At 48.0% G+C, this 27,995-nt stretch overlaps 1 protein-coding gene across 1 annotated transcript in view; it reads left to right on the forward strand.

The window, feature by feature from the left end:
* EPHB1 (EPH receptor B1) overlaps window positions 1-27,995 on the forward strand; it is a 428,630-nt gene that overhangs the window by 341,291 nt on the left and 59,344 nt on the right. The window contains exons 7-10 of the mRNA XM_032630301.1: window positions 2,013-2,175; window positions 5,948-6,056; window positions 6,876-6,940; window positions 19,017-19,139. Of these exons, the coding sequence (XP_032486192.1) occupies window positions 2,013-2,175; window positions 5,948-6,056; window positions 6,876-6,940; window positions 19,017-19,139 (460 nt within the window). The remainder of the gene's footprint in view (window positions 1-2,012; window positions 2,176-5,947; window positions 6,057-6,875; window positions 6,941-19,016; window positions 19,140-27,995) is intronic.

Raw genomic sequence — 27,995 nt, forward strand, 5'->3', positions numbered from 1 at the left:
TTCTTATCATGGGGCTATATTCTTTTGTCCTGGTTCAACTCCCCATGTTTCTTCTGTCCTTTGACTAAGGATGTGGCTTACAGACCTCTGGTCATCAGCTTTCCTCTCATTTGTCACCATGCTTCTTGGACTGCTGTGCCTAGAACTCATCACAGTGCCCTAGATCTGTACGTGGGACTCGGGACCTCTTTCTCAGTGACCCAAGATCTTCATTTTCACTAATGTTGCCATTTTGCTCTAAGATTCATGGTGCAAAACAGGGGCAGACCCAGACTCTAAACTTCCGTGCCTGCACACTGGAGGTTAAGCCACCATCTTCACAATGCTCACGTGGGAATGATTAGAGACCAGGAATGGTGTTCACAAAAGTGCTGAGGGTTAGGTGGAAGGATGAAGGGCAGCAGTGAAGAGAGTCCATGGGCTGGAATAGTGAGGGGTGCTTTCCTAGGAGAGGAGGCCTTGAGGGGTGTAAGCATAAGGAACCTGGAGACTGCAGAGGAGGCCTGGAGAGAGGCATTTCAAACTGGGAAAACAGCCTAAGCGAAGGCCTGGGGGCCAGGGCTGTGGTACCTGGAGGGGCAGCAAGGTGGCGATTTAGGGGGATGTGGGAGATTGGAATTGACTTTGTTATGAAAGATCCATGGACTGAGATTGAGGAGTTTTGTCTTTATCTGATAATAGCTTTAGGGAGTCAGAGATCTTTTTTTTTTTAAATTAACGTGTATCCCTTAGAGTTTTTTTTTTAGATGTTGGGGGTAGGAGTTTATTAACTAATTTATTTATTTTTTCTGTGTTGGGTCTTTGTTTCTGTGTGAGGGCTTTCTCCAGTTGTGGCAAGCGGGGGCCACTTTTCATTGCGGTGCGTGGGCCTCTCACTAACGCGGCCTCTCTTGTTGCGGAGCGCAGGCTCCAGATGCGCAGGCTCAGTAGTTGTGGCTCACAGGCCTAGTTGCTCTGAGGCATGTGGGATCCTCCCAGACCAGGGCTCAAACCCATGTCCCCTGCATTGGCAGGCAGATTCTCAACCACTGTGCCACCAGGGAAGCCCCCAGAGATCTTTTTTACAAATGAAGTTTAGTTTGGGTAGGGAGGGAATGGCAGAAAAGATGGGAGGCTACAAAAGTCCAGGTGCAAACCATATATTACACAAGATCAGCAGCAAGGATGGCAAAAGCAAGGACCCTTTAAGGGCACTCATGGTGGATGGGAGGGTCAGAAGGAAGAGACCCAAGCAAGGTCTGTGCATGCCAGAGGACACACGTGTGCAGGTAACAGGGACTCCAGAAGGCAGGGCAGAAGGTGCTGGAGACAGTGACACACAGGAGGGTGGGGCTGACCCCCTGGATAGTGGGAGAGGTGAGGACACAGGCCCTGCTCTCCAGGAGAAGGGGCATGTCCTCCCTAGATGCTGGTGGAGAGGAACTCAGACTACAGGGACCCAGACGGACACACACCAAAGCGAAGGCAGAAGCAGGTAGTCCAGAACGGCCTCAAGTTTTCAGCAGAGTGAGCAGACACAAAGCCATTTGTCTAAGGACTTGAGGGCCCTTATGGAGCGATCTAGAATAGCCACTGTGCGGAGTGACTGAGAAGATCTTGAGTGAGGAGAGGAAAGACCAGGACTCAGCAGAAGCAACACAGAGAGAGGCGGGTAGGGTGTGAACGTGACTCAGTTTGCTTCGGCTGAGGTCAGAGACCAGAGTGGGTTTGCAAACCTGGATGTGCTTTGTGATTCTGTCTCTGAACCCCAGAGGGGAAGGAGTAGAAAATGACTGTGTCTCCCTTGCCAGTCCGTGAGAGCTCAGCCATTTGCTCAGACTCCTCTCTTCAGAGCATCACCACCACATGGTCCAGAGCTGATTTGGCATTCTTTAGGTCCAGGCCAGCCTGACCCTGTTTCGAGGGATGGCTTGGGGCTGGGGACAACTTCTAGCAGGTCCGCAGGACCAAGAACTGAGGGGCCCGCATGCTTAGGAGCAGGCTGCCCACCTCTTCCCCTTGCTTTTCGGCAGGAACACAACGAGTTCAACTCCTCCATGGCCAGGAGCCAGACCAACACCGCACGGATCGATGGCCTGCGGCCCGGCATGGTGTACGTGGTCCAGGTGCGCGCCCGCACCGTGGCGGGCTATGGCAAGTTCAGCGGCAAGATGTGCTTCCAGACTCTGACAGATGGTAAGAGACAGGCCAGTGACCTGGGTACAGGGCAGGCCGCTGGAGGAGGGAAGAGCCCCCCGCAAGGCTGTACTCGCAGCCAAAATGCCAACTGCTAACTGGATTCCAGTGGAATTCCCAAGGAAGTGTTTGTCACCAGTAGGGCTGTGTGGACTCCTCGATTCACTAGGCGGGGCATTTGTCTGAAGTCTGGCCTGTTTCTCAATATCTAGTGGATTTACCTTGGAAAGGTCTATGTACCCCACATGCGCAGAGGCCCCCACGTGTTGGCCTGCGTTTGCACAGCAGTGAGACGCACACAGAACTCAAGAATATGCCTCTGTTGGTGCCTGTGTTGTTTCACCCTCACTCCCACTTCACTCCTCTGTTCTGGAGGCTGGGAGCTGAACACGCAGCCTCATTGCATGAGCCGAGGACTCCAGAAAGAAAACAGAGGGACACAATTTGGGGAGTGGCTGTCCCACGTGTCTCAGAATATTTGAAGCAGCTTCATGTGTGACCCTCGGTAGGTCCTGTGAGGCATCTCCAGAGAGCATAGCCACTGGTTACCGAAATGTCCCCAAGGCCACACAATCTGTCACCAAAAATACTTCCACCTTTGAGCTCTATTAGTTCTCTGTTTTAACAATCGCCCCCAGTCCTCTGAGATCTCCTCATTTAATTGTTATGAAAATCCAATTCCCTGTAACCTCAGCCTTGTGTATGGGTGTCTGTCTCTACGTTAGCCACTTACTGTGGTGTATGTGTTCATTTACCTATCTACTACCTCTCCACCTATCTCTCTGTATTTATTTATTCACTGATGAGCTGTTTCCTGATATTTTCCCAGGTGTCACTCTATTCCCAGTGTCACAAATTGAAAGCCTTTAATATTTCCTTCATTACTTAAATGATATAGAAAACACTCTGCCCTTACATAACGTTTTATTTTAGGCCAGCACTCTCTGGAGGCTCTTAAGAGGGCTTGAGGTTTTCTACTGACCCATATTATATTTTGAAACAATTTAAAGAGTCATCAGAAAGATTTAAAAATCAAATGATTTTATATGAAAATTATAATATCCATTTTCTTATGAAAAATTGTAAGAGAAGCCGATGCTGGTGGGCATCCTAGTGTGAGGACTCTGCCTTGAGCTGGGGGCTCTCCCCCCAACTTCCCAGGGATCTGTACTTGGATGCTTTGATGTGAGCTGTCTGGCCTTTGTAGGATGAGAGTTTGCAGCCAGCTCTGAGTTTATTTTAGGTGAGTTTTGGTTCATATTTTGAGGATAGTGAGCTAGGATAGAAAGGTGAGCCACTTTATCCAGATGAATAATACTGCTGGTATGAAAGAACACAGGCTGTCTTTGGTTCCTTAAGGATTCTGTTCCCCTCTTTGCACCTCACTTACCATCTAGATTTATGGGCACTTTGGCATCAGGAGGTACACAGGATTAAAAGTCCAAACTCAAAATGCTCTGAGTACTGGTCTCTTGGCGGTTCTGCTAGACAAATCAAGAAGTAACAAATTTCTCCCAAGAAGGCTATTCCTTTTACATTTGGCGGTTAAGTTTTGTAAACCCAACAGAGGTTGGATGTAGGAGAGTTCTGGTAAGTGGCCAAATTCGAGAGTATTTATCTTAATGACTGAGGTTCACACATCGGTAGTAATTATGTTCGCTGAGGCTTCAGGCCTCCCTGCAGCACAAAGATGAGTCTGAAGGTTGTCAGTGATAGGGTCACTGGGGCGGGCAGGACCTGTGGGATCCCGCCCAGGGTCAGTGACCCTGCTTTGGGCAGGTGATGTCCACGTGGGTAGAGCCGCTCTGGTCCTGGCTGCTCTTAGCTACAGCCTGCTAACTTTTTACTTGCTCACCTCATTTTTTTTTTTTTAAACCCATTTATACAGCAGGGTATCTACATGTTTACCACGTATTCTGGGTGATTCTTATGCACCCCAGTGTTTGAGAGCCATCCTTCAACTCTGTGGGTGGAGAAGAAGACTTCTAAACCCAAAGATATGGGTTCTCGAAACCTCTGACTCTCTAGAAATTAGTGGGAAAGGGTGAAGGTCACATGGCTTAGGAATGTTTTAATTAACATGAATTTTATTTTATTTTTTGCCAAGTTATTTTTTCTTTAAACACACATATTACAATAAAGCTCACAGCAGAGGGAAACTGAAACTCTACCTTCAGTTTTTAAATTGATTTCTAGAGAGTGGGAGGCTTCAAGAACAACATCCTCGTCTTTTTTTTTTTTTTTAGGGTACACGGGCCTCTCACTGTTATGGCCTCTCCCATTGCGGGGCACAGGCTCCGGACGCGCAGGCTCAGCGGCCATGGCTCACGGGCCCAGCCGCTCCACGGCCTGTAGGATCTTCCCGGACCGGGGCACGAACCCGTGTCCCCTGCATCGGCAGGCAGACTCTCAACCACTGCGCCACCAGGGAAGCCCCATCCTTGTCTTTTGAAATCTCATCCTCCACCCAGAGTTGAAGCAAGGTTCCCAAACATCAGGGTTCATAAGAACCACCTGGAGTGCTTGGTAAACACGCAGATACCCTGCCTTTCACTCACAGGTTCTGATTCAGTAGGTCTGAGGGGCCTGGAAATAGGTCTAACAGTCGGGCTCAGGTGATTCTGATACAGGGCCTGAGAGCCTCACTTCAAGAGGAATTATTGTTAGGGAGGTCAGATAAAATACAGGATGGTCAGTTAAATGTTGTGAATTTCAGATAAACAACAAATAATGTTTTAGTCTAAGTATCTCCCATGCAATATTTGGGTCATACTTAGACTAAAACATTATTTGTTGTTTATCTGAAATTCACATTTAACCGGCCAGCCCATACTTTTATTCACTATATCCGCCTACACTACTTGTAATAGCACATACTTAGCTTGACCTCCGTCTGCCTCAGTCCTGAACATTTGATAATGGCTCCTTGACACCAAGTGAGAGAATAATAGCCCACAGGGCCAAGGGGTCTATATGGATTAAGGAAAAGAGAATTCGTATTAAGGACACCTGTGATAGATCACACACTGTGAAATATGTCACATGATCTGATTAAAAGATTTATTTTAACAGATAAGAAGTCTGAGAGTCAGAGAGACTAAATGCTTTGTCCGAGATCACCAAGCTTCCCCGTGGTAAAGCCAGGGTTTGGGCGAGCTCTATCTGCCTCTGTGACTGGCGGGCAACCACTCCCCCGTGTGATACAGGCTGGTTCTAATGCCAGCAGAAGCCTGCACCCATTCTCTTGAGTGTGAGCTTGAGAGTGCTGGGCTGCTTCTTGGCATTTCCTCCATCCTCTGCAGTACTGGGTGCGGTGCTGGCTGGCTGCAGATACTCTTAAATCTCTGCTCAGCGAATCTGTTGACTGGGCTGCATCTCAGCAACTTTGTGTTTTAGAAGGTACTTCAGCAGTGGTTTCCATTCCCCCCGTTAGACGTACCCTTAAGGTGGCTGACAGACCTTTGAGAGACCTTCCAAATGAGGGCGTGTAGATTGGAGTCACCTCGGCTCTGGGACCAGTGTCATCAATTTAGTTCTGAGGTCCTCTGTCACTGCTGTTTTACCTTTATTGTTGACACTGTGATTTGGTTTTCGTTGTTTTTGTTTATTTGTGACAAAGATTACTCTTGGTTTGGGTCAGGCTTACAGCTCTGAAGCATAGAACCTATCTATCTATCTATCTATCATGGTCTAATGTCTTTGTTGTCATCACTGAGTACCAGCCCTATGCAAAGGGCATACAGGAAGCTTCTAATGCCTCTTTCTCACCTAGACGATTACAAGTCTGAGCTGCGTGAGCAGCTGCCCCTGATCGCTGGCTCGGCAGCAGCCGGGGTCGTGTTCGTCGTGTCCTTGGTGGCCATCTCCATCGTCTGCAGCAGGTAGGCCCCCTGCTCCTGCCCCCACCTGCTCTCTTTAGACCCAGGAAGCCCTGCTTGTGGACCCCTCCCATGCCATGCAGACTGGACAGGGCCAAACTCACCACAGTCATCATCCCGTCTCCATCCACAGGCAGCCTAGAATTCTCCAGATTATTTATTTTCTCTGTGCCTGGGATAAAATCTTCTGTTAAGAGCTGGGCAAGCCTCTGAGCATTCATCCTCAAACCTCATTTTAGCCAAGACGTTTAGCCCACCTACACACACGGTTTTCCTGGAGTGACAGTTACAAAATTGCACTTGACCCACTGGAGCATCACACCGTGTGCAGCAGCCCATCCTCTGGCTACAGAGCTATAGGGCCCTCGGCACAGGGCACAGTGGGGCAGTAGGGGAGCCAAGGAGGAAACGAGGAGCTCTGTGTCCTTCAGGAGGGCAGGCCCTGAAGGCCTTGTGAATTTTTAATACTGTTGCTGCTGCCTTAGGTGGTTAGCCCAGATTCAGCTGGCCCCTCCCGAGAAGTTCTGCTGTGCGGCCAGAGTGCTAATAGGCATCATCCAGAGCCTCTGCACCAAGCTCTGATGGAGACGCACAGCCCTGCCCGGCCTCTGACAGACATTGACTTGAAAGACCTCCACCCAGCTGCCCAAGGTGGTGGTCAAGCCAGAATGCTGGCCACGACAGGAGCTCCACTTAAAGTGAGAGTTGCAGTACCCAATCCCACGAGATGCCTGGGTGAGCCCCCATCAAGACAGGAGGCCCGGGAGCAGGGTGGTCGGGGTGCACCCCAGCTGAGAGCGCTCCTCTCCCTTGTGTCCACAGGAAACGGGCTTACAGCAAAGAAGCTGTGTACAGTGATAAGCTCCAGCATTACAGCACAGGCCGAGGTGAGTAGAAAGTAGACGCCTACCACCTGAGCCCTGGAAAACCACTGAGTCGAACAGGCGAGTGCTTGGAGGGCTCCTTATAGCCAGACTGGCCGGTCCCAATCACAAGCCCCCTCCCGGCCCCCAGCGCCCAGCGGCTGCCCACCCCATCTGTGTCCACCCTTTGTGGGCACTCATTGGATGCCTGGTGGGTAGATTATCTTCTGCATTGATAAGCCCATAGAGGACATGGGATGCAGGGAGAAGATTGGGTTTAGCAAGCCAGTGAATCCTGAAATCAGACCCAGTGGGAAAAGACAGAGGGTTCTCTATTAACATCTTCTGCCTTATCTTATCCAATGGAGCGGCTGGGGAATGTGTTAACCAAATTCACAGATAAGTCAGAGAACACGAATGTAGGGAATTAAAAAGATAGCAGAGCCCAAGAGGCCAAAGTGTTGGGATATCTCCCAAGTGTTTTCTTTTAAGCAGTGCCTTTAAAAGTTTTTCTCACTCATTATCTATTCTCTTTTTTTTCAAAACCTAAACGTAATATTTTATAACTAAAATTTCCCCTCGCCAGCGTGCAACGTAAAGGCCTGTGTCAGGATTATTCTTTGATCTGTGTAATGACAACGTTGCAGGATCTGCACAGGTCCCACTCGGTCCAGAAAGCCGAATGCTTAGATCTTTACAGAAGACAAGCTCTGATTCTAAATAACTCCTTTTGAATTCCACGGACGCCCTCAGAAACCTGCCCCAGCACTGTGGGCTGTGCACTCTCTGTCCCAGGCTTCCGCCGTGAGCTGCATCTCACCTGAGTCCTGCTGGGCAGTGAGCATGCAAAACAGGCTCCGTCTACACACATCCTAAGCTGGCTTTCACTGGGCGGTTCTGGGAGTGGAAATGGGCTCCAAGGCAAGTTTTCACCTGAGGTCACCCAAGGCAGGAGAGTGACGTCAGGATGCTCCCATGGCAGCTTCACCGCCGAGGGGCTCGTGTTCGGGTGTGGCCAAGGTCGATGCTGGCTGGAGCTGCACAAAGGCCACTCTGCAGATATGGCTTTGTTTCCCGGGGGCTTTCAATCCAAGAACAAGAACCTGCCAAGGGTCTGTAGAGGACCAAGCCCCTGGCAGCTGGGCTGCTGTTCCACAGTCATGGCTGGGAGAGGTCTGCGGGTTGGGCACCGGCTGAGGCTCCCATGGTGGTCCAGGCAGCCCCCATGATCAGGAGCACAAATGGGGAGTGAGGGTTTGGGAGAGCAGCCCCCTTCTAAGGCTATAGGCACAGATCCTGCAACACTCAGAGTCCCATTTACCCCTCTTTCTTTCCCCCAGCAGGCCAGTTGGGCCTCCATTTTAACCAGACATCACTGGTTTTAGAGGGGAAGCTAGAATGTGTTCTCTCTCCTTTCTTCACATCCTGACTCTGCACCTCACGGCAAAATCTACAGATTTTTCTTATAGTAACTGGGGCATTTCCCTTCCGGGAAGGGCCTTACCTTCCTAAGAACAGAGACTTTGATTTATCTGTGATTCTTAAGTGAAGGTGCCCCCTTCCAGGGTGCATCAGAATTACCTGGAGGGCTTTCTCCACTGCCCTGCCTCCCTGCCTCTGCCTCTCGGGATTCTGACATTGCCCCGCCTCTCTGCTCTGGGCTGACTCCTGGCCATGTTGAGAGCCACTATAAAGTCTATTTCAGATTTGGCATCCTTTGAACTCTGGATGAAACATTTAAAGATGGCCATGTGGGCTTGAAAGCAGAGGACACAAAATTGGGTTCAAAAGGAAGAGTGCCATTTTGAAGACTAGAGACGCCCAAAGGTGAGAATGTCCCTTTTTAAAGGCATGTAAGTTAAGCCTTGTCACCACCCCTTAGTCGGGGTACAGAAAGTCCCTAAGCATCAAGCTGGGATGCATCTTGTTGCCTTTTGGGGCACTTCAACCTCAGACCTGACCATTCTGCTCTGAAGTGGCCGGCTTGGCTGGGCCGCCACATGGCACCCACGTGCACAGAGGTCTGCTCCCAAAGTGCTCACAGCCTGCTTCTGGGGAACTCTGTCCCCTCTAAGACCAACAGAAGGAGGCTTCCCTGGTTCTCAGGGTCCACAGAAAACCCACCACCCAGTCTGCAGTAGCAGAGGCCTTGTTGCAACCAGTGAGGGTGGGACCCGGGAACGCAGAGTTCTTCACGGACCAGAGTTCACTCCCTCCTTGGCCTTAGAAGTCTGTCTTTTTTTAAATCCATTCTCCTTTTTATAAATGCTCTTTCCTCCTATTCATAACTGTTCTCTTTTTATCCAGTCCCCGAAACCTGGCTCCTCTTTGCACTCTGGTTCTCTAAACTCATAGCCTCATGCTTTGAGATGCATTAGTGCATTTTCTCCCACGGACATCCATCATTCTGACTAAAGCTATTACTGTTGGAGAATGACAGTCTAAGGGCTGTGGAGCTGGGAGAAAACTCAGCACACCTATAGCAGAAGAGGAAACTCAAGGCTCTGGTGGAGAATAGGCCTGGCCCGAGACGGAGGAGGGCAGGAGTAATTAGTTATGGAAAGCCTACTCGGTGCATTGGGAACTTTATTCTGGAGGCTCATGTCAATCCCTCTGACTCTGACAACCACTCTAGGTGGCAGACATTAATGACATGACTTTGCCTGGTCTCACCACTCATGGGTGGCCAAGGTGGACCGCACACCCTCTAAACCTGGCTGCAGAGCCCATGATCTTACCATACTGCAGAGAGGCAAGGTGGCTGGAGGTCAGAAGCAAGTCAAAATGGGGTGAGGACTAATCTCAGAAGCCCTGGTTGGTGGTTTGTTGGTCCTCTCTCTGGGTCCCACTGCAGGAGGCAGAAAGGTGGATGCACCTGATGTGAATGTGTGCACATAACCATTCCTGGGCCATCCACACGCATGTGCCTCGCTGTGGGACGTGGATGGTAACCTGGACATCTAAGTGCTTTCTGCCCTGAGAGGGACAGAAAACCTGCAGCAGTACCTCAGCCTCACTCATCAGCACCCGAGAGGGCCCCTGCCTCTCTTCCCCGCAGGCAGGGAGGGCATAGGGCCACATAGAGAGGTCAGCGGCCCCTGCCCACCCAGACCTGCCTTTCAAGCTGATGCCAAGGCTGAAGGAGACATAACAGAAATGTTGGCAAACATAATACCTTCTCTAGTCCGTGAAGCCCTGGCAGATCTGGTCAATTTGAGAATGCCAAGTGCTCCCTAAGGCACTGGCTTACATCCCCGCTCTGAGCCTGCAGCACAGAGAACAGACTTTTAAGGGGGGGTTTGATTTGGGTGAAAGAGACTAGAGGGAAGGCAGGTAGGGAAGTGAAAGTGCATGAATGCTGGACTGAAGAGCCTGGGAACCTGTGGTTCATGTTCAAGGGTGGGTGGGAGTGTGGGTTTCCCATGTCGGGGAAGAGGCAGACAGACGGAGTGTTCTCGTGGTTTCCATGGGCCAGTCCGCAGAAGGTGCTGGCTGCCTAAAAATTGCCTGGATGGGATGATCCAGGTGGGCTAGGGTAGGCTGGGTAATCTATCTTTAGAAAACTTCCAGTTAACGCTACATTTTGGAAGTGCTACCAGGTACTTATGGGGCTTGGATGGACAACTATAGACTTGATGGTGATTGACACTGCACTGATTTCTGAGATGGATGGAGTGTGCAGGGGTGGGGAGAGAAGAAGGTAAGGGCTTGGTAAGGGGTCAAGGGCTTTCAGAAAGCAACCCTAACAGAATCATCTCCTTGTTACAGGCAACTGCAGATATAATCACCGAGCTACTTTTGTTAAGCTTTGAGAAAAGCAAAAACAGATAAGATATGTGTCTAAAGACCATAAGACTGGCAAACACACTAATTTTCACACAGGACAAGAGGACAGAACACAGGGACCACAGAACAGGAGGGTGAGCTTGATCCCTGCCAAATGCTCCAGAGACTGGGAAGCAGATGGGTTCTAAAACTAAATCATTGGGAACGAACACAGGATTGTTAAGAAAAGTTATGGGGACCTCATCTCATTTACTAGGGTTACGCATTTAGTAAGTTCAAGAGGAATTGTATATGTAGTGGATTTTTATTTTGGCAAAAATATTTTATGATCTCCCATGGGAAAGCATTGTAAAGTGGGTACGGAGCTGGTCATAATACGAAAAGATAGTGGGTTGGTGAGTCTGTCAGCCAGGAAGGAAGTCACCAGTTTTATTCTAGTTCTTGTCCAATTCAATCTCTTGTTTGTTTGATTGTTTTTTAAATTCATGAGTCAGGTGCAAGCCTAGGGATGCTTATCAAGTCTGTAGGTAACAGTTGGGTGGCCTAAGGACCTCCACAGAAGACAGAATCAAAATTCAGAACTATACAACAGCTTTGAACGCTAATTTGAAATCTGCAAGACAAAATGTTAGAGGGATAAATCTAGAAGCTAGTGTTGGTTAAAACAAAAATAAAGCACTACGAAAAGGAGGAGACCTGACTTGCTATCTGTTTGTATGAAAGTTTCAGTACTTAGTTGATCACATGCCTAATAGGAGTGAGAAAAAGCTAATAAAAAAGGCTAAGCACTGTTACTAATGCAGAATACTACTACTAAAAGCCTCCAATTTGAGCACTTACTATGGTGAGCACAGTAACTTTAAGTTAACTAATTTCAGCCTCATAACCGTCCCATGAGATAGATTTTGCATGTGAAGAAACAGAGCCTCAGAGAAGTCAAGTAGCCTGTCCAGAGTTTTATGACTCTGTGGTCACAATTAAAGTTGGGATCAGAGGAGGTGATACACAGAAATGCTGTCCTCTGTGCTGGTGAGAACACATCTAGAAGGACGTTCTTGGTTCTGGGGACCCCATGTGTCAAGAAGGACTTTGTCAGCAAAGCAGCTGACCCATGGAGGGTGCCAAGTCCTGACCTGTCACCTCAGAGACACCAACCGATTTGGTGCTGGAGAAATGCAGGCAGGAACCTGGGGGTCAAAAGAATGACACCGTCACGGCAAAAGAAAGGTGATACTGTTGTGCTTTGTTGTGTTAAATGGAACCATCGGTGAGACATCCTAGTGGGCAGACTTTGATTCAATATATGAACAGCCCCCCAAACTGGAACTGTCCACACAGAGACAGGCTGCTTTGTGGGGAGGGAGGTAAGCTCTCTGGTCTTGCAGAGACAGATATCAGTAAAGGCTGCTGTAGAGGATGTTGTAGAGAGGATTCCTGCTTTAGGTAGGACACTGGACTTGATTCGACCCAAGATCCTACACCCAGCTTTCTTGACTCTGGGTGGGAGGGACGTATCCGAACCATTCAGGACACAGCATCCAGCGCACTGGAACTCGCCTTTGGACACCAGGGTGAAGGTCAGGTGTAGCTGGAGGAGGGACACAGACCATGGATGTTTTGGCTGCCTCTCCTGAAGGTAACAGGAGCATTAGTACCTGAACATGAGTAAATGAGGGCCTATGGGAAGAGGAGGAAAGGTCCCCAGGTGCAAAAGTGGCTGAGTGCTCAGTGAGTGCTTATTAAATGTCAAATAAATTTAACGAGCTAGCTTCACCCATTTGTCTGCTACTGGCTCAAAGCCAGAGCCTCTAGAAACCAGGGTAACCCTTTGAGGCCCCAGCTCCTGGGCTGTTGCCCTCAGATTCCTGGCAGGACTTCAGTGGCCCAGAGACAGTGGGCCTTGCCTGGAAGGACCTGCCTGTCCTGGTCATTGATACCCAAGAAGCAGGGAGATGTTTTTTTCCTGAAACTAGTTTTCCTGAAATACCTTCCTCAATAGCAAGTAGCCTGTGGTCCACTTTCCTTCTCTTGGAGACACATATTAGGCAATAGCTGTGGTTTTAAGAACAAATCTTGAAATGTGGTGAAACCCCCAAACAGAAGGTGGAAGGAAGAGCTTCCTCAGATTCGGTGCTTTTCCACCAGCCTTGTTGCCCACCCTGGGTCTCCCTCTCTTGGATTCTCCCTCTAGCCTTGGCTGGACACCCATGACCTCCATTTTTTCAGGGAAAAAGACAACCACCCATCGTCCTGGTCTTGACCCCAAGCAGGCGGAGCAAAGTGTTTCTAGTGCCCATCAACCTTTCCTGGTAGATTTGCTCTGAGAAACTACCCGTCCTCAGCCTTTCACATCAACAGCTTCAACTGTGTGAAGCTCTGGGTAACTCATGTGTCCACCACATCCACCACTCCACATCCAGCCTTTCAGCTCTGCTTCCATTCTGAGTTTTCTGACTGACTTCTAGGCCTTGCATATTTCATCCATGCATTCAAAGTCTAAAGCCACGTGTGCAAACTTCCCTAACAATAGGGTTTCCTCCCCAAAGTCCATCACCTGGTTAATAGGACCACTTGATTCTGGAAGCCTTGGCATTGATTCGCATTCTTCTGGTCCTTCCTTCATTCCTCATCTTTAATTGCTCACCAAGTGCTGTCAGTGATTCCTTTGAAATTTCTTTTGCCTCTTCTGCTGTTGTCATTGTGATGCTCTGCTTAAAAACTGTTATCTTGTACCGTAATTACAGCAGCAACCTCAGAGCTGTTTTCTCAGCCTCCAGCCCCTTTCCCGCAACAATGCAAGGGAATGCAGCAGGCTGTCAGCAAAATGAACTCCCTGATGCCTTGCTCTCATCCCTTCCCTGCTGCTGGCACAGTTGTCGGCTCTGTGTGTCCAATGGCAGCAATCCAGATGCCTTTGATGGTAGTCAAGGCCCTCCCACTAGTGCATTAGCACTGTTCCACCTCAGACACCCCCTTCCTTCCACACTCAAGCTGACCACACTGTCCCTGCTCACGCAATGGCAGGTCTCTCTCTGAGCTGTGCCTCATGACACTTCAAGCTTCTCCCTCTTCAGTGAAGGACCACATGACCTGTCCTTCTAGAACTCTGACCTTGAAGGCTAGCATCCACAGTCCTCCACCTTCTCTGGTTTCTGCAGCACTTACAGCTTGTTTCCAGGTGTGGGATCCTGATTCTAGACTCTCTGGCACTGCTCCCCAGTTTGTTCACATCTCAGTGACCTGAGAACTCCACGAGCTCTGTTTTCCCTGTAGATCCCACAGTCCCTGGCACAGGGCTATTTGGGTGTGGGTGTCTGGTCAGCATTGAGAAAAAGAGGGGCGATCAACGTTCTGAGGCAGAGGACTGGATGAGGTCCCTCCCAGGAACCGGAGTTTATGTGCAGATCCCTAAACAGCTTCCCTCTTGTGCTTAGATATCTGGACCAAATTTAGGTGAGTCATGAATATGACAAAGTCTGCCTTGGATCCAGAATGGGGAATGAGGAGGCAGATGTTCCCCTTTCCTATGGCTCCATCAAACCTGCTGGGACACAAGATATCAGCGACTGAAAACAACCTAATTTATGCACTAGCTTTCCGGACCCAACTGTGGGATTCTAGGAATCTTCCACTAGCAGGAGGGCACTGGGCTCCTCCTGGCACCCTGAAGCCTCCCTCATGGGACCCGCAAGCTGTCCGTGGTACTGATTTTGTACTTTCTGAATGTGCAAGAGGGCTGAATGGCAGTATTCCATCTTCTTCTTCCACTTTTAATACCTAAATGTCACTTACTGTTTAGAACTGGCCCTTTACCAGCCCACGCTATCCCGCCCTGAGACCCTGACACTTGTAAACATGTCGAGCTGACTTTTTAGCTACACCCCACCATCTGCCAGCATCCCCCAAATTTATCCCAGCCTCTTCCCTTTTGAGAACACACTAAGCTCCTGCTACAGGATCTCCAACAATACCCAGGAGTTTCTTGTGCTTCAAGGACCGCTCCCTGCCATGCAGGAAGGCTCTGGATAATGGCGAAGTCATTTCTCCCCAAAGTTAATATCTTTAAAGCCTTGGTTCATGTTTGAGATTTTGCAGATCTCCTGGGACTATGGTCCTTTAAAGCTTTAACAGTCCAGGCTGCGACCCCACTCATAGCATAAATGGGTTTTGAGATCAAAGAATAAACATATCTGCAAATCAGATCTTTAATAGAGATTAGTAAACTAGAGGATCATAAAATTGAAGTTTTTCTTTTCTCTCTCTCGGCACCATCAACCAGTTTAGATCTGGACATACCACTTTTGTGCCAAAGGTATGTAACCTATGTTAAAAATGATGAAAATAATCAGAAACTATAAGATATTATAAATATTAACAGTAATATGAAGCGTTGGACAGAGCATTATAAAATATCTTACATTATAGAGCTATATTACATCTGATATTATTATAACTGCCATTAATAATATTTCCCCAACAGTCACCATCTGAGAATATTTTCTGAGCCCTGTCTCTAAACGTTTGGCTGTGCCCGACTCCACAGCTGACTCAAATTCCTTGTTCACTGTCTGGTGATTCATTGCACTAAATACCATTTCCCTGATAATTAAAAACTGCTCACTGGCAAGTGGGAGCAGAAACAGGCTGATGCAGGATTTATGCAGAAACACAAAACAAGCCTAAAGACAAATGACCTGTTCTGCCTAGCTGAAGACATTTTATTTTTCCTCATCATCTTCTGGGACTAGAAAAAGGCCAGCTGTGATGTGGGAAAGAGGTCTGGAGAGATGTGTCATCCCAAGACGAGGTGGATGCAGGGAGAGCAATTAGTGCACGTGTTCCGCCAAAGCACTCTTCAGACTTAGGACCTAGGGACCCTGCCCACAGCCATTCCTAGACTGGCCCTGTCTGACCCTCATCAGAGGAAAAGCACTGAGTTTGAACCATTTGTTAGACTTCTGATTTCAGTTGTCCTTCTTCAGTCTAATAAAGGTATCCTCAATTTCAGGGAAAACAAGAACTGATTCCTACCCCGCATAGGTGCAGGATGCTCTCAATTGACTTGCATCACCAGGTCTAGGCTCCGTGCCACCTCCTCGGCTTCTTGTGAAAAGCTTCAGTGATGACCAAAGCCTCTGCCTGGCCCAGAGCAGCAGCTGAGACATCGTGTGTGCTCACACACGCACATACTCATACGCACATTTGTACACTCACACACATACACACACTCACATACATACATACACACATACGCACTCACACACACACACTCCTTAATTCCACAAGCCAGTGCGGTAGCACAGCTGCCCGTGAATAAACCACACGGTGATTAGAATGTGAGCTTTCTCCCATGCAAATGCCCTTGCTTGGACGCCACCGGCCTAAATGAATCCTGGCACCATCAAGAGATGAGCTTCTACCTTCTGGGAATAGCTCCTTCCCAGAATTGATTGGGGCCAGTATCTGTGGAGCTCATTAACTCATAACCCTCTCTCATTCATCCTTACATATGTCTTTACTTGCAAACGATTCATTACAGCACATTCTAGATTATTTAATTAGTTTCCATGGAAGAGTTCCTGTAGGACAGCTTAGCATACATCGTTCAAAAGCCCTTGATCCAAAATAACAAGGTGGTATTTTTAAAGTAACTAATGTAACCCTAAGCAGTTTACAGCCCCCCAATGCTCAGCCCCCATGCCCGCCCCCCAGCTTTCTCTTCCTACCGCCCCAAACACTTCCTAGAACAATTTACTGATAATACACGAGCATATCAGCTTGTGAGCTCTCCCTGTACATCAGGCACCGTGTTAGGCATATCGCTTGCAACATGGTCCTTAATAGCACAGCCGCCCCAGGAGGAAGGTGTTCCCTCCTCCGTCAGCAGAGGGAAACGACGTTATAAGAGATGTATGTGGTCTTGTCTCAGAATGCCCAGATAGTGAGTGGCTTTGGTGTTGTGACCTCACCTTTAGATCCCAGCTTCTGGGCTCTGAGCCTTCTCTCATTTCAGCCCAGAACTGGGAAGAAGTCACAGGTTGTTGACACTGGCCTGCTGCCCCTGTGGCGTTTTGAGTGGGTCTTTTGTGGTGACCTCGTCTCCTGAGCTCACCCCTCCAGCACACACTAGCCAGCTTCCACCTGAAGCATCTGTGTTTCTTCACCTAAGCGCCTCTCAGGCCCTGGAGTCTCCCCGTCCACCTGCCCAGCAGGGCAGCCAGCCTTCAACCAATGACTGATGGGAGTCCTGTGGAGCTTCGCCAGCTCCCTCCACCCTAGGGTGGGCCGACTCTGAAGCATATGGTCTCAGAGATTCCTAGGGGCTGGGGAGTTAAGCCTGTGTCAATTACTCACAGTCCCAAGGCAGTAAGTGCCTTGAGGGCACACCTTTCATAGGCTGCCTTCCTTTCCTACCTACCTGTCACACTTGCCTGTGGCTACTTCTTCGGATCACCTCCCAGATGAGCCACTTGCTTTCAAAACCTTGTCTCAAGTTGTTGCTTCTGGAGAAACCCAAAGTGAGACCGCCTGGAGATACTGGCCTGGGTTGTTAGACTTTCTATGTGGTTCCAATCCTTCCTGCACTTCACTTGTTCTCCACACCAAAGGAGAAAGGGATGAACCTCCAACTCTGTTTTCCCCTTTGTCCACTGTTATTAAAGTAAACTCTCCCTCTCTCTCTCTCTCTCTCTCTCTGTCTCTCCCTCTCTCCCTCCCTCCATCCCCCCAGGGATTAGAACGTTCTATTATAAAGATGAGGATTTGCTTTGTCCAAAGTTCAATCAGCAGATTCCAAAGTCAATGCTGTCATCCCCAAGTTTTTAAAGAGCATTCTCGAGTGACGTCGACCACCCTAAAGCAAGCCGCCTAGCGTGCTCGGAGTGCTTTCATTTCATGACTGGGAATAACTCAGCTTTCAAAAGAAGCGATTCCTCTGGTCAGAGCACCTGGCTCTCTTTGGCTTTCAAAACATATCCCCCTTTAACTGTTTGCTGCATCTTCCTCCTCCCTCTGGCTTGTATTCTGGCCTGAACTGGTGATCAGGGCAACATTAATCTGGGGGATCTGTAGAGTCACCAGAAGTTTTTTGGATGAAAGATGTCAAAATTAGACCACGCACTCAGGGCTGGGACTCACTGAGAAGAAACCACGGTGGCCGGGTGGGAAGTGTGCGCTGAGAGGACCTCAGCTCGGGGAACCTGAGATCCAGCCTCCACCGCAGGCACAGCACTTGGGCTTTTGCACACCTGCCTGCCCTGCTGACCTGACTCTTCCACGAACCAGACAGCAGTGACGGGCAGTGAAAATGGCTGCTCTTCCCAAGATTGCGATGCCAGACTGTGCTGAGCAGTTTTCAAAGCTCAGCTCCCACCACATCACTGCCAGGAAAACCATCTCCATTCTTGCCTAATGACACATCCAACACGGTGAAAAATGGCATTGTGATGAATCCATTTGTTTTTGGGTTCCATTTCCTTTCTTTTGTCCCCTCTCCTCCACTTTTTGAATGTATTTTTTCTGCAATGATGATTCTCTATTTTGTCCCCGTGCACACCTATTTATCTTGCCACTGTAAACATCAGTGACAAAGTCCATATTCCTTTATGTATTTCTCATTCACCATTTTATTCACTTTTCATACTTCACTGTGTCTGAGGGCATGGGGGTTCAATCACCATTTTTCTTTCATTCCACCTCATTTTTTTCTATGTAGACTTTGCTCTTTCCTCTCCCAGTGTTTTCTATGCTTTTCTCTTCCCATTTTCTCTTCTGGTATACTGGCTTAGCACTCCTATCTTGAGGTTTTTCTAATAGCAATTTCTTTCTGTTTTTTTTTTTTTAAATCCATGCTCATCCCTCTTCCAGCCCTGGACACAGCCGTCAGTTATAACCTTAACGGTGGCCTCCACTCAGGAAAGTTGTCAAGTTGATAATATTGATATCTGCCCTACCATTTTACCACCACTTTTCTGCTAATGCATTTGGTTGGCATCAATCAGCTTCTTTGCCTTCTGTGAGTGCCCGGTGTGGGAACTGGTCCCAATCTGTCATTTATAAGTAATCTGCTCCACATTTCATCAAGAGCTCAAAAACAGAAGAAAATACAGAGGAGAAGTAGAGGACAGAGAACCAGGCTAGCATGGCCCAGAGGGAAGGGAGATGGGGAGGCCCAGCAAGGAAAAGAGAGGCAGCCCTATGTGTAGGAGAGACACCCCTGCCCCGGTCATACCCTTACAGCTGGGGACATCAGCCAGTGCTTAATGACAACCGTGTCCTCTTTGGGATGTTAACCCTGCTTATCTCCTCTAAAAAGGCTCCCCAGGGATGAAGATCTACATTGACCCCTTCACTTATGAGGACCCCAACGAAGCTGTCCGGGAGTTTGCCAAGGAGATTGATGTCTCTTTTGTGAAAATCGAAGAGGTCATTGGAGCAGGTATGGCTCTCCCCTCCCCTCCTTTCTGTTTTCTTGGTGTCCAAACAACCTCTTCCCACCGCTCTGGGTGTTCTCTACCATCTTTTTCCCCAGAAGATACGTGTAAGCCATCTACAATGTGTGTCTAAGAATCATTTGGGGAGCTTGTTCGTGGTGTCCAAGCTTATTTGGTATTGCAGAGAAGTCAACTCTAGTCTAAAAAGATTCAGAAATAGCTTTGGAAATGGACCACCAAATGCAGATAAAGAGAGAGAAATAGGTTAACCAACTGAGAAATATACATTTTTAGAAGGTGGACCTAGTATCCCCTTCACTGACTCTCATATCTCCATGGCTTTGGGCCAAGATTTCTTCCCACACTTTCAGTTCTCCTTTTCTGATGTACATGGATTTGGAGGCAGACCATGATAAACTGAAGAGGGACCACTATTTCCAGAAGAAAGCTCACCCATATCCATATTTTTAAACAAAAGATCTATGATATAGATGGTAATACAAGACAAATTTCTGTCCCAAAAATGTGTGCTCTCATCCATCTTCCTGCATTGGAATAGAAACCCAGCCCAGCAGAGAACTAACTGCCTGAGATGCTCTTAGGAAATTCTACCTAAAGACTGACCTAAAATTTTCATCTTCCTTTAATGGATCAGTAGTTGAGTCAGTTGGGCAATGAATACAGCCTTATTGATGCAAATGAGTAAAATATCCCAAAATATCATTCCTCTGGAAGTAATCTCCTTACTGCCCCCTCTGCTATCTTTTCTGAATCTTCTCAAAGATGTGTTTGCTTTGTGTCCTCTTTCCTACTTTTGTTTCTACAACATTCTTTGTCTTCTCTTCTTCTTTAAATTGTACCAGCCACTATTCAATCTCTCTTCACTCATACGTTATATTCTTCTTTGTAGTTCATATATATGGAAGTGCTTTTTTTTCATGTCAGTATTTGGAGAGCCATGGGGTTGTCTCTCCGAATAATATTTTAAACTCCATAAAATATGTTTAGTCAAAGTCTTCCAGACAGCCACTCCATATATTGTCTTTAGGGGGAAAGTCACACTCTTTCCATTCATTGCCTCTCTTAATGCACTGAGGGTTCAAAAATCCATCTGTGAAATTGAAAGTCACATTTGAAAGCTTGCCCCATTAAGCCACCATTCTCATGCTCTGATTTCCCTCTTAAAGAGCTCCAAATTCATGGCATCCCTGTGGTGGGTGCTGGGACACACAACTCTCTTCCTACCAACCCCTCACATGTTCCAGCCGGCTGACCATAATCTGATCCACATGAGTCTATACATATTTCCCATTGACTTTCATTAAATACTGAACCACGACTTTCACTTCTGTGCAGATAATTTTCTGTTCCCCCTTAGACACTGACAGACCTAAGGATCACGCCTTGGAAGGCTGGATCCCAGATAAATTTGATGACTCACAGAGGCTCAGACTTCTCCAGTAAACGTGAAAGAGTGTTGGGCAGAGTGGGAGGGCGTTCAGTCCGGCATGCTATTCCTCCACGTTGTTCACTGTTGTTATGTCATGTGGCAATGGTGATAGCAATTTTAATGTTGTTATTTATGTCATGTGCTTAGAGCAATGTGTTCTGGACTGCATTTCATCCCAGAGAGCACACGTCAGCCCCCCTCCCGACTTTGTCAGGGGAGGAGTAAAGAGCCTTCTCACTTTATGACCCTGCTGGGGAGTGGCAACTTGGAGTGAGCCCACCAACTGCTGGATGCTGGGTAGCATTTGCTGATGCTGCCGTTTTTGTGCATTCTGCTCAGAGAAGGCTCAGTCCCCGCCATGGCTCACCTGATCCCGGGGAGGGTTGATACATGCAGCAGTTTATAAGATGGCCAGCAACTTGGGATAAAGACTTCCGCCCAGGTGCTGCTGACCGCCCTCTACCTGACACCCATCTGCTCGTGATTCAGAAATCACAGAGCTAATCCCAGGGGATATGAATTCACTATGTGTACCTTGATGCAGTTTCAACAGGAGACACTCCTGGCTGGTGTCAACCTCTCTCCACGTTCCGGTTCTTTCTCTCTGTCACCACCCCTGCTTCTCCCACGCCCTGCCTCACTGAGACTGACTTCACATTGTGCTAAAAGAGCTGGTGTGAAGGTTGAGTTTAAAATACAAAAATTTGTAAGGTAACATTTATGCAGTGTAATTGGCAATATTTCCCTTAGCCACCTGGCAGATTCGGCTCAGGGGACCAAATCTGGGATGCAAAATGGTAACACAACATAAGAAGAAGAATCAGAAATCATTTCTCCTTCCTTCCTTCTATTCCTTCCCTCCTTCCCTCAATAAGCCCTTATTGAATAATGTTTGCATGTGGGTGTGGAGAAGAACAGACACTCTCCTGTTCAGAGGTCTGACAGTCTTGGGGAGAAACAGGCCAGTAACATGCTCACTATTTCACACAACCCACAGCACAGGTATGTGCAAAGGTTGTGACCAACATAGAGCAGTGTTTAGCTCCCTGTTCTGGGAGTGAGTTGGGGCATCAGGAAGACTTCACAAAGGAGATCACCTGTGGCCTGAGCTTTCAAGGATGGAAACTAGTAGAGAAAGTAAGTTTCTGTGAAACTCATGAGAGGATGAGACAGAAGAGGAAAATTAAATGATATAAGGAGGGGAATGACCATGACTTTCCAGCAGTGGTGTGCTGGAGCCACCTTGCACTACTTCACAGGAGCCAATTGTGTGCATCTTTTTCCAGCCCTGTGTTCGGTGGCATTATGTTGGTAGTTTGACATTAGCCATGGGAGGAGTATTTACACCGTGAGAATTAGCAAATGCTACAAATCAGGGGTCTCCGTTTCTTCGTTTTCTGGAGAGCTGGTAGTTGAATGCTTACCAGCACACTCCGGCCTTCCAGAAGGTGCAAGATAATTTCAAAGAGGTTGCAGAAAAACTGGCCCATTCCTGCTGAGAACAGATCCAGAGGAGAGGGCTATGTTTGTTGCAGGAGGGATTAGGTTGAGAATTCAAAAGATCACAGCCTGTGACTGTGGTGGATTCTGGAAAACACACTCAGTGCCTAGTAATCCCGGCTGATATGTTAGTGTCTAACACAGATGCAGTCCCACTCCACGAGAGGAGGGGAGGAGACTGAGAGCTAAGACAAGGGACCAGAGAACATGCAGCCCCGGAGGTGGGAGGAGGAGAGGCTTGATGGCCGGAGAGGACTCAGGGAAGAGTCCCCTGAGGGCTTGGAGGCTGTGGATGGGCTGACACTCTGTGTGGCGCATTCTGAGAACAAGGCTGAGAGGAGGCTGCTAGGGACAGGTTTCCTGAAGGTAGGAATCAAGCATTAAGTCTGGAATCAGGCTGAGGCTTAGCAATCCAGAGACTGCAGTATGGATTTTATCCTGTAGAAAATGGCGAGTGGGGTGCTTTCTGAGCAGGGTGGGTGGTAGGAGTGAGGGGGAGAAGAACCTGATGAACCTGTGTTTCGATTGGACTGGAAGGGGTGCTGAGAAAGGGTAGGTAAGGACTCAGAGGCATGCAGACCAGTTATGGGGCTTGGAAACGTGAAGGACTTTTGAGATGGCCGATGCTGGGATCAAGGATGGTAAGGAAGGCTGCTTTGCAGTGAGTAAACTCATCTAAACCGGAATGTACCCACACATGGCGAATGGAGTGACCGGTGGGCTTGGTGGCATGGAGCTTGTGACCAGAAGCGAGGGCCATCAGGTTAAACACCTTGAAGGGAGAGGGGGGCTGCCTGGCCCCCAGGGTGTGGGACTGGAGGTTGTGATTGCGAGTAAAGGCCAATAGAGTAAAATCTAAAAACTATAAGGTTGAAGAATGGCACCAACCTCCAAAGTTTCTTCTACAGTTGTTGAGGATATTGAACAAAGGAATAAATAACAAATCACTGTGAGCCAGGTGTGACACCAATCAAGAGGACTGAATTACATTTGACCCTAGAACAACACAGGGGTTAGGTGCATCGACCCCCATGAGCTGTTGAAAATCTGCGTGTATAACTTGACAGGCAGCCCTCTGTATCCATGGGTCCACATCCCTGAAATCAACCAGCTGTGGATAGCGTAGTACTGTAGTACCTATTGAAAAGAATTCTGCGTATAAGTGGACCTGTGCAGTTCAAACCCATGTTGCTCAAGGGCCAACTGTATAATTAGCTCATTAACCATTATGTAATTATTTGTTTAGTGACCCTCTTTTATCACCGTGCTCAAAGTTCCATGAGAGTGATGAAACTTAAGTACTTCTGTGAGTCCCATGCTTGGCCTGGTGTGGCACTCAGGTACTCAGTTAAATATTTGTTGTGTATGGTTGAATGTCTTTGGGGGAAAACCATAACAGGGATAAGAATTTGGAGAACTGGGTGGAGTTTGGGAGAATGCAGAGAGACTAGAGAGAGGTTGAGTGAGGTTGTGAGTCATTCAGTGCTCTGAAAGAAGCCCAGTGGAATGAGGAAGGCTGATCCTTCCTCTTTTCCCTGCAGATGATGGGAATGATTGAAGTCCCTTTAGAGAGGGCAGATGGCCATCTGATATCTTTGGAGAATGTCAGCTTTTTATAACCATGAATCTGACACATAGGAGTCACTCACAGGACAGCTTCAATTGACCTGTGGAGTTCTGATCCAATGCTTAATTCTTTTTTTGTTTGTTTGTTTGTTTTTGCGGTACGTGGGCCTCTCACTGTTGTGGCCTCTCCCGTTGCACAGCCTCCGGACACGCAGGCTCAGCGGCCATGGCTCATGGGCCCAGCCGCGGGTGGGATCCTCCTGGACCGGGTCACGAACCTGCGTCCCCTGCATCGGCAGGTGGACTCCCAACCACTGTGCCACCAGGGAAGCCCCAATGCTTAATTCTGATCGGTTTGATCTGTAGACATGCCCAGAGCATAAAGCAGAGCTGCCATGTCTAATTGGGCTCTACAGCATGAATGGTGCTCCTGGGTCATGCAGTGTGCAACCTACATAACTGTATGTAGCAGCCCTGAGCATGACAAATGCATGAAAATATAGGTAGAGGTGTCACCATAAGGGGTCATCCAAGGGGAGACACGCCAGTTGTATTTTAATTAATAAACACATCCTCCCCTGACTCAGCAGCTGCTGATCCAGCATGTCCATGGATGGCATACTGTGAAGGAGAAAGAGGCTTGAGGTGAGAAGGCTGGGTAAGGAGAGCTGGGGAGAGGGAATTTCTGATGTATATGGATGGAATGGGGCCAGCAAGACCCACCATTTCTCTTTGAAGAAGAGGATGTGTTTCTTGGGGATGATTTGGTAGAAAGTCACCTGCCAGCCTGACTCTCTTGGGCTCACTCAGACCGAGGATGGGCAGGATGAGGGTAGCCTCATACTGGATAAGAATCACAGCAGGAAGGGTTTCCAGAGGAGCAAATCAAATAGATATTGCCTGTAAGTATGATTAATATAACTGGCATGCACTCAACATGTACATACTTTACAAGCATTGTCTCATTCAACTCTCATAATGTCCCCGTTAGCCCTGTGTGTTAGTTTGTGTGTGTGTGTGTGTGTGTGTGTGTGTGCGCGCGCGCGTTCACATCTGTGTGCGCGCATGCATTTGTAGGCTGGTAAGGATATCCACATTCAGTGAACAGCTTGCCAAAGGCCATGCTACTGGTTGGACTGAGTTAACGGCAGAGCAAAAACTGAAACCCAGATAAGGTTGATCTTAGTCTGGTGAACGTAACTCCCACACTACCTGCCACTTTTGTCACTGTTCTGGAAAATGGCAGCTAAGTATAGAGACATTGTTTCTGATGGCAAACTCTAGCTAGCAGTTTGGAATACCCAAGCCTCTTGGCTGGGAATGACGGGACTCTCCTAGAATTCAGTATTCCCATATGGTGGTGCCACAAAGATGCCCTGGGGAGAGCATGTTCTTCCTAGAATACCCTTGTCCCATCCTCTGGTCCTCCTATTCTAGTATGATCAGTTATTTCCTTAAGAAGGATAACAATGGGGGCCAAGATATTTACCATTTTTAATTATGTGTGCTTGCTTATATTAAGAAAATAAGTAATATCTAGGTATGTGGTTGTCTAATGAATACAAGAAGCTATGAGAAAAGAGAAAACTAGGTTTACTCTCGCCATCTAGGTATTAGGTGTTGTGGGCGCCGTGGCTATTAATTAGATTCCATCTCATTTGCCAACCCCAGTAGCCTGGTAATGGCTACCTGGGGAACTCTGCTGAGGAGAAAAAGGGTTGTGATCAATTAGTAATGTCTGTCCTGGGTGCAAGGACAGGAGGTGGTGGAATGCCTGTCATGGTTTTACTATCCCTGGTTTAGCCATAACCTATCTTGCACAGGACAGTGTGAAAACTTGCTGGAAATCATACTTTAAAAACCTAGTTTAAATTAATTCTTTAAAAGTTTCTTTTCCGGTGGAAGCTTGAACTAGTAGTGAGAAGCTCTGCTTTCCTTTTTCCCTCCCTAAGGTAGTGTGTGACTTCACAATGCTGCTAAAAAAAAAAAAAAAAGAAAAAGAAAAAACAAAAAAGACTGAAATTGTGTGTAGATCCACGCTGCACATAGCCAACAGCTAGTGCTTGAAATGTCTGCTGACAGGTTGGATGTTTCATTCTCAAAAATTGAAAATTCTTTCCTTCTGATTTTACATATAATAGTTGAGGCATTTAATGCTGCTGAGCCACTTTTTCTCTCCTCCTCACTTTGTCAAGGAGCTGAAACTTGTAGGGAATAATTTCAACAGCTGTCTGGGAAGGCAGTGACAGGAACTGGCAAAATGACAGTCAGCTGACAGCCCTGAGGGCCACGGTTCTCAAACCTGAGCCAGGCATCAGAATCACCTGGAGGCAAGTTGAAACCCAAGTCACAGGGCCCTGTTCTAAACTTCTGATCCAGTTGGGTATAAATGGGGCTTGAAAATCTGCATTTTCTAAGGTTTCCAGGTGATGCTGATGCTGTTGGACAGGAGCCACACTTTGAGAACAACTGTTAAGAATCACTGGCACGAAGCTGGAGCTAGTTTAGTGCCAGTCCTAGCCGAGAGGTTGTTTGGCTGTAGGAGAGGGTCCAAGGTCAGCTGCAAAGATGTGTGCCAGAGTCCAGCCAGACCAAAGTTAGGTTGGCTGCAATTACTATCAGTCAGCAAGCTGTACAGAAAGAACTAACCATAACCACTACCCAGTCATTTCCTGTAAGTATCTATTTTAAATATAATGCTGGGGAGTTCCCTGGTGGTCCAGTGGTTAGGACTCAGTGCTTTTACTGTCGTGGCCCCGGGTTCAATCCCCGGTTGGGGAACTAAGATCCCACAAGCCTCACAGTGCAGCCAAAATAAAAATAAATAAATATAATACTAATGCTTCATTTGTTGAAAATATTTTTTAGGCATTAAGAATTTTTCTTAAAAAGATGAAAAATGGATGACCATGTTTTGGAGCTCATATGAAAGGAAGCTCTATAGAGTTCAGATAATGGCAAATCGAAGCACCACAGACCTCAAGTTCTGGCCCTAATGACAGGAAAGGTGTCCCCAAAGCAAAAATAGTTCCCTGAGCAAAGTATGTGAACCTGAAGTCAAAGATCACAGGTGACAGCAGTCAGATTGCAAGTGACACAAGGTCTTGGTTTTCTGTTTGCTACTAAAAAGGGCCCATTGACTCCCACTCCCTAAGAGTCCGTGGCGGTGCTAGGGGGCCAGAGGCCCCAGACTTTAACGCCCCGGGTTTACCTGAAGACACCCTCCCTGCCCAGATACCTGGCAGGGGGACTTCCCAGCACCCCTGGCAAGATGCTCTGCTGTGTCTTGGATCAGCCTCCTTCAAGTCCCGCTAGGCTGCAGAAACCTACGTTTGCTACCTTTTCTCTTCCACTACCCATCCCCACTCCCTACCCCATGACCCTACCCTCACTTCCCACCCCACTCTCTATCCCTGGATTGTCTTTTCCTGTGTCTCCAACAGTGTGTAGTTTACAAAGCACTTTTTCAGAGACCCCACGCCCTGTTAGCAAGGTCCCACAGTTGATCAGGTCCTTTTTTCCAACAGAGCTGAGAAAGCTGAGGCTGAACAAGGGAAGCACCCTGCCCCAAGTCCAGTGGGCAGAGAAGGAAGGGAGGATGGTGTAGACTCAAGCTTCTTCCCCCAGAGTTTCTTCTCCTGGCCAGAGTTTGCCCCAGCTGCAATGAGGACCACTTAATTACAGGGTGGAGCACAGCCTCTGAGTAAGGACTGTGGATTAAGTGACTTCCTTTGCAGTTGGTGGTTTGAAAACCTCCGGGCTTGGGGAATATGAAGTCATTTCTTTGTCAGACACAGAAAAAGAGCTATTTTTACAGAATCACCATCCTTTAAGCCACTGCTTTCCAGTGATTATAGAACAGATTTCCAAGAGCAGTAACGATACAGAACCCATCTCTCCCAACCCAAGGAGAGCGCTTTCTTTTTTTTAAAAGACTTTATTTTCTGGAGCAGTTTTAGGTTCACAGCAAAATTGAGTGGAAGGTACAGAGATTTCCCATATATGCCCTGACCCACACATGCATAGCCTCTTCCATTATCAACATCTCCCGGCAGAGTGGTACATTGGTTACAATTGATAAACCTACACTGATACATCATTATCACCCAAGGTCCATAGTGAAGGTTCACTCTTTTTTTGTTGTTTTTTTTGCGGTACGCGGGCCTCTCACTGTTGTGGCCTCTCCCGTTGCGGAGCAAAGGCTCCGGACGCGCAGGCTTAGTGGCCATGGCTCACGGGCCCAGCCACTCTGCGGCATGTGGGATCTTCCCGGACCGGGGCATGAACCCGTGTCCCCTGCATCGGCAGGCGGACTCTCAACCACTGCGCCACCAGGGAAGCCCAA

This window comes from Phocoena sinus, chromosome 4, assembly GCF_008692025.1.
Source record: "Phocoena sinus isolate mPhoSin1 chromosome 4, mPhoSin1.pri, whole genome shotgun sequence".
NCBI lineage: Eukaryota > Metazoa > Chordata > Mammalia > Artiodactyla > Phocoenidae > Phocoena > Phocoena sinus.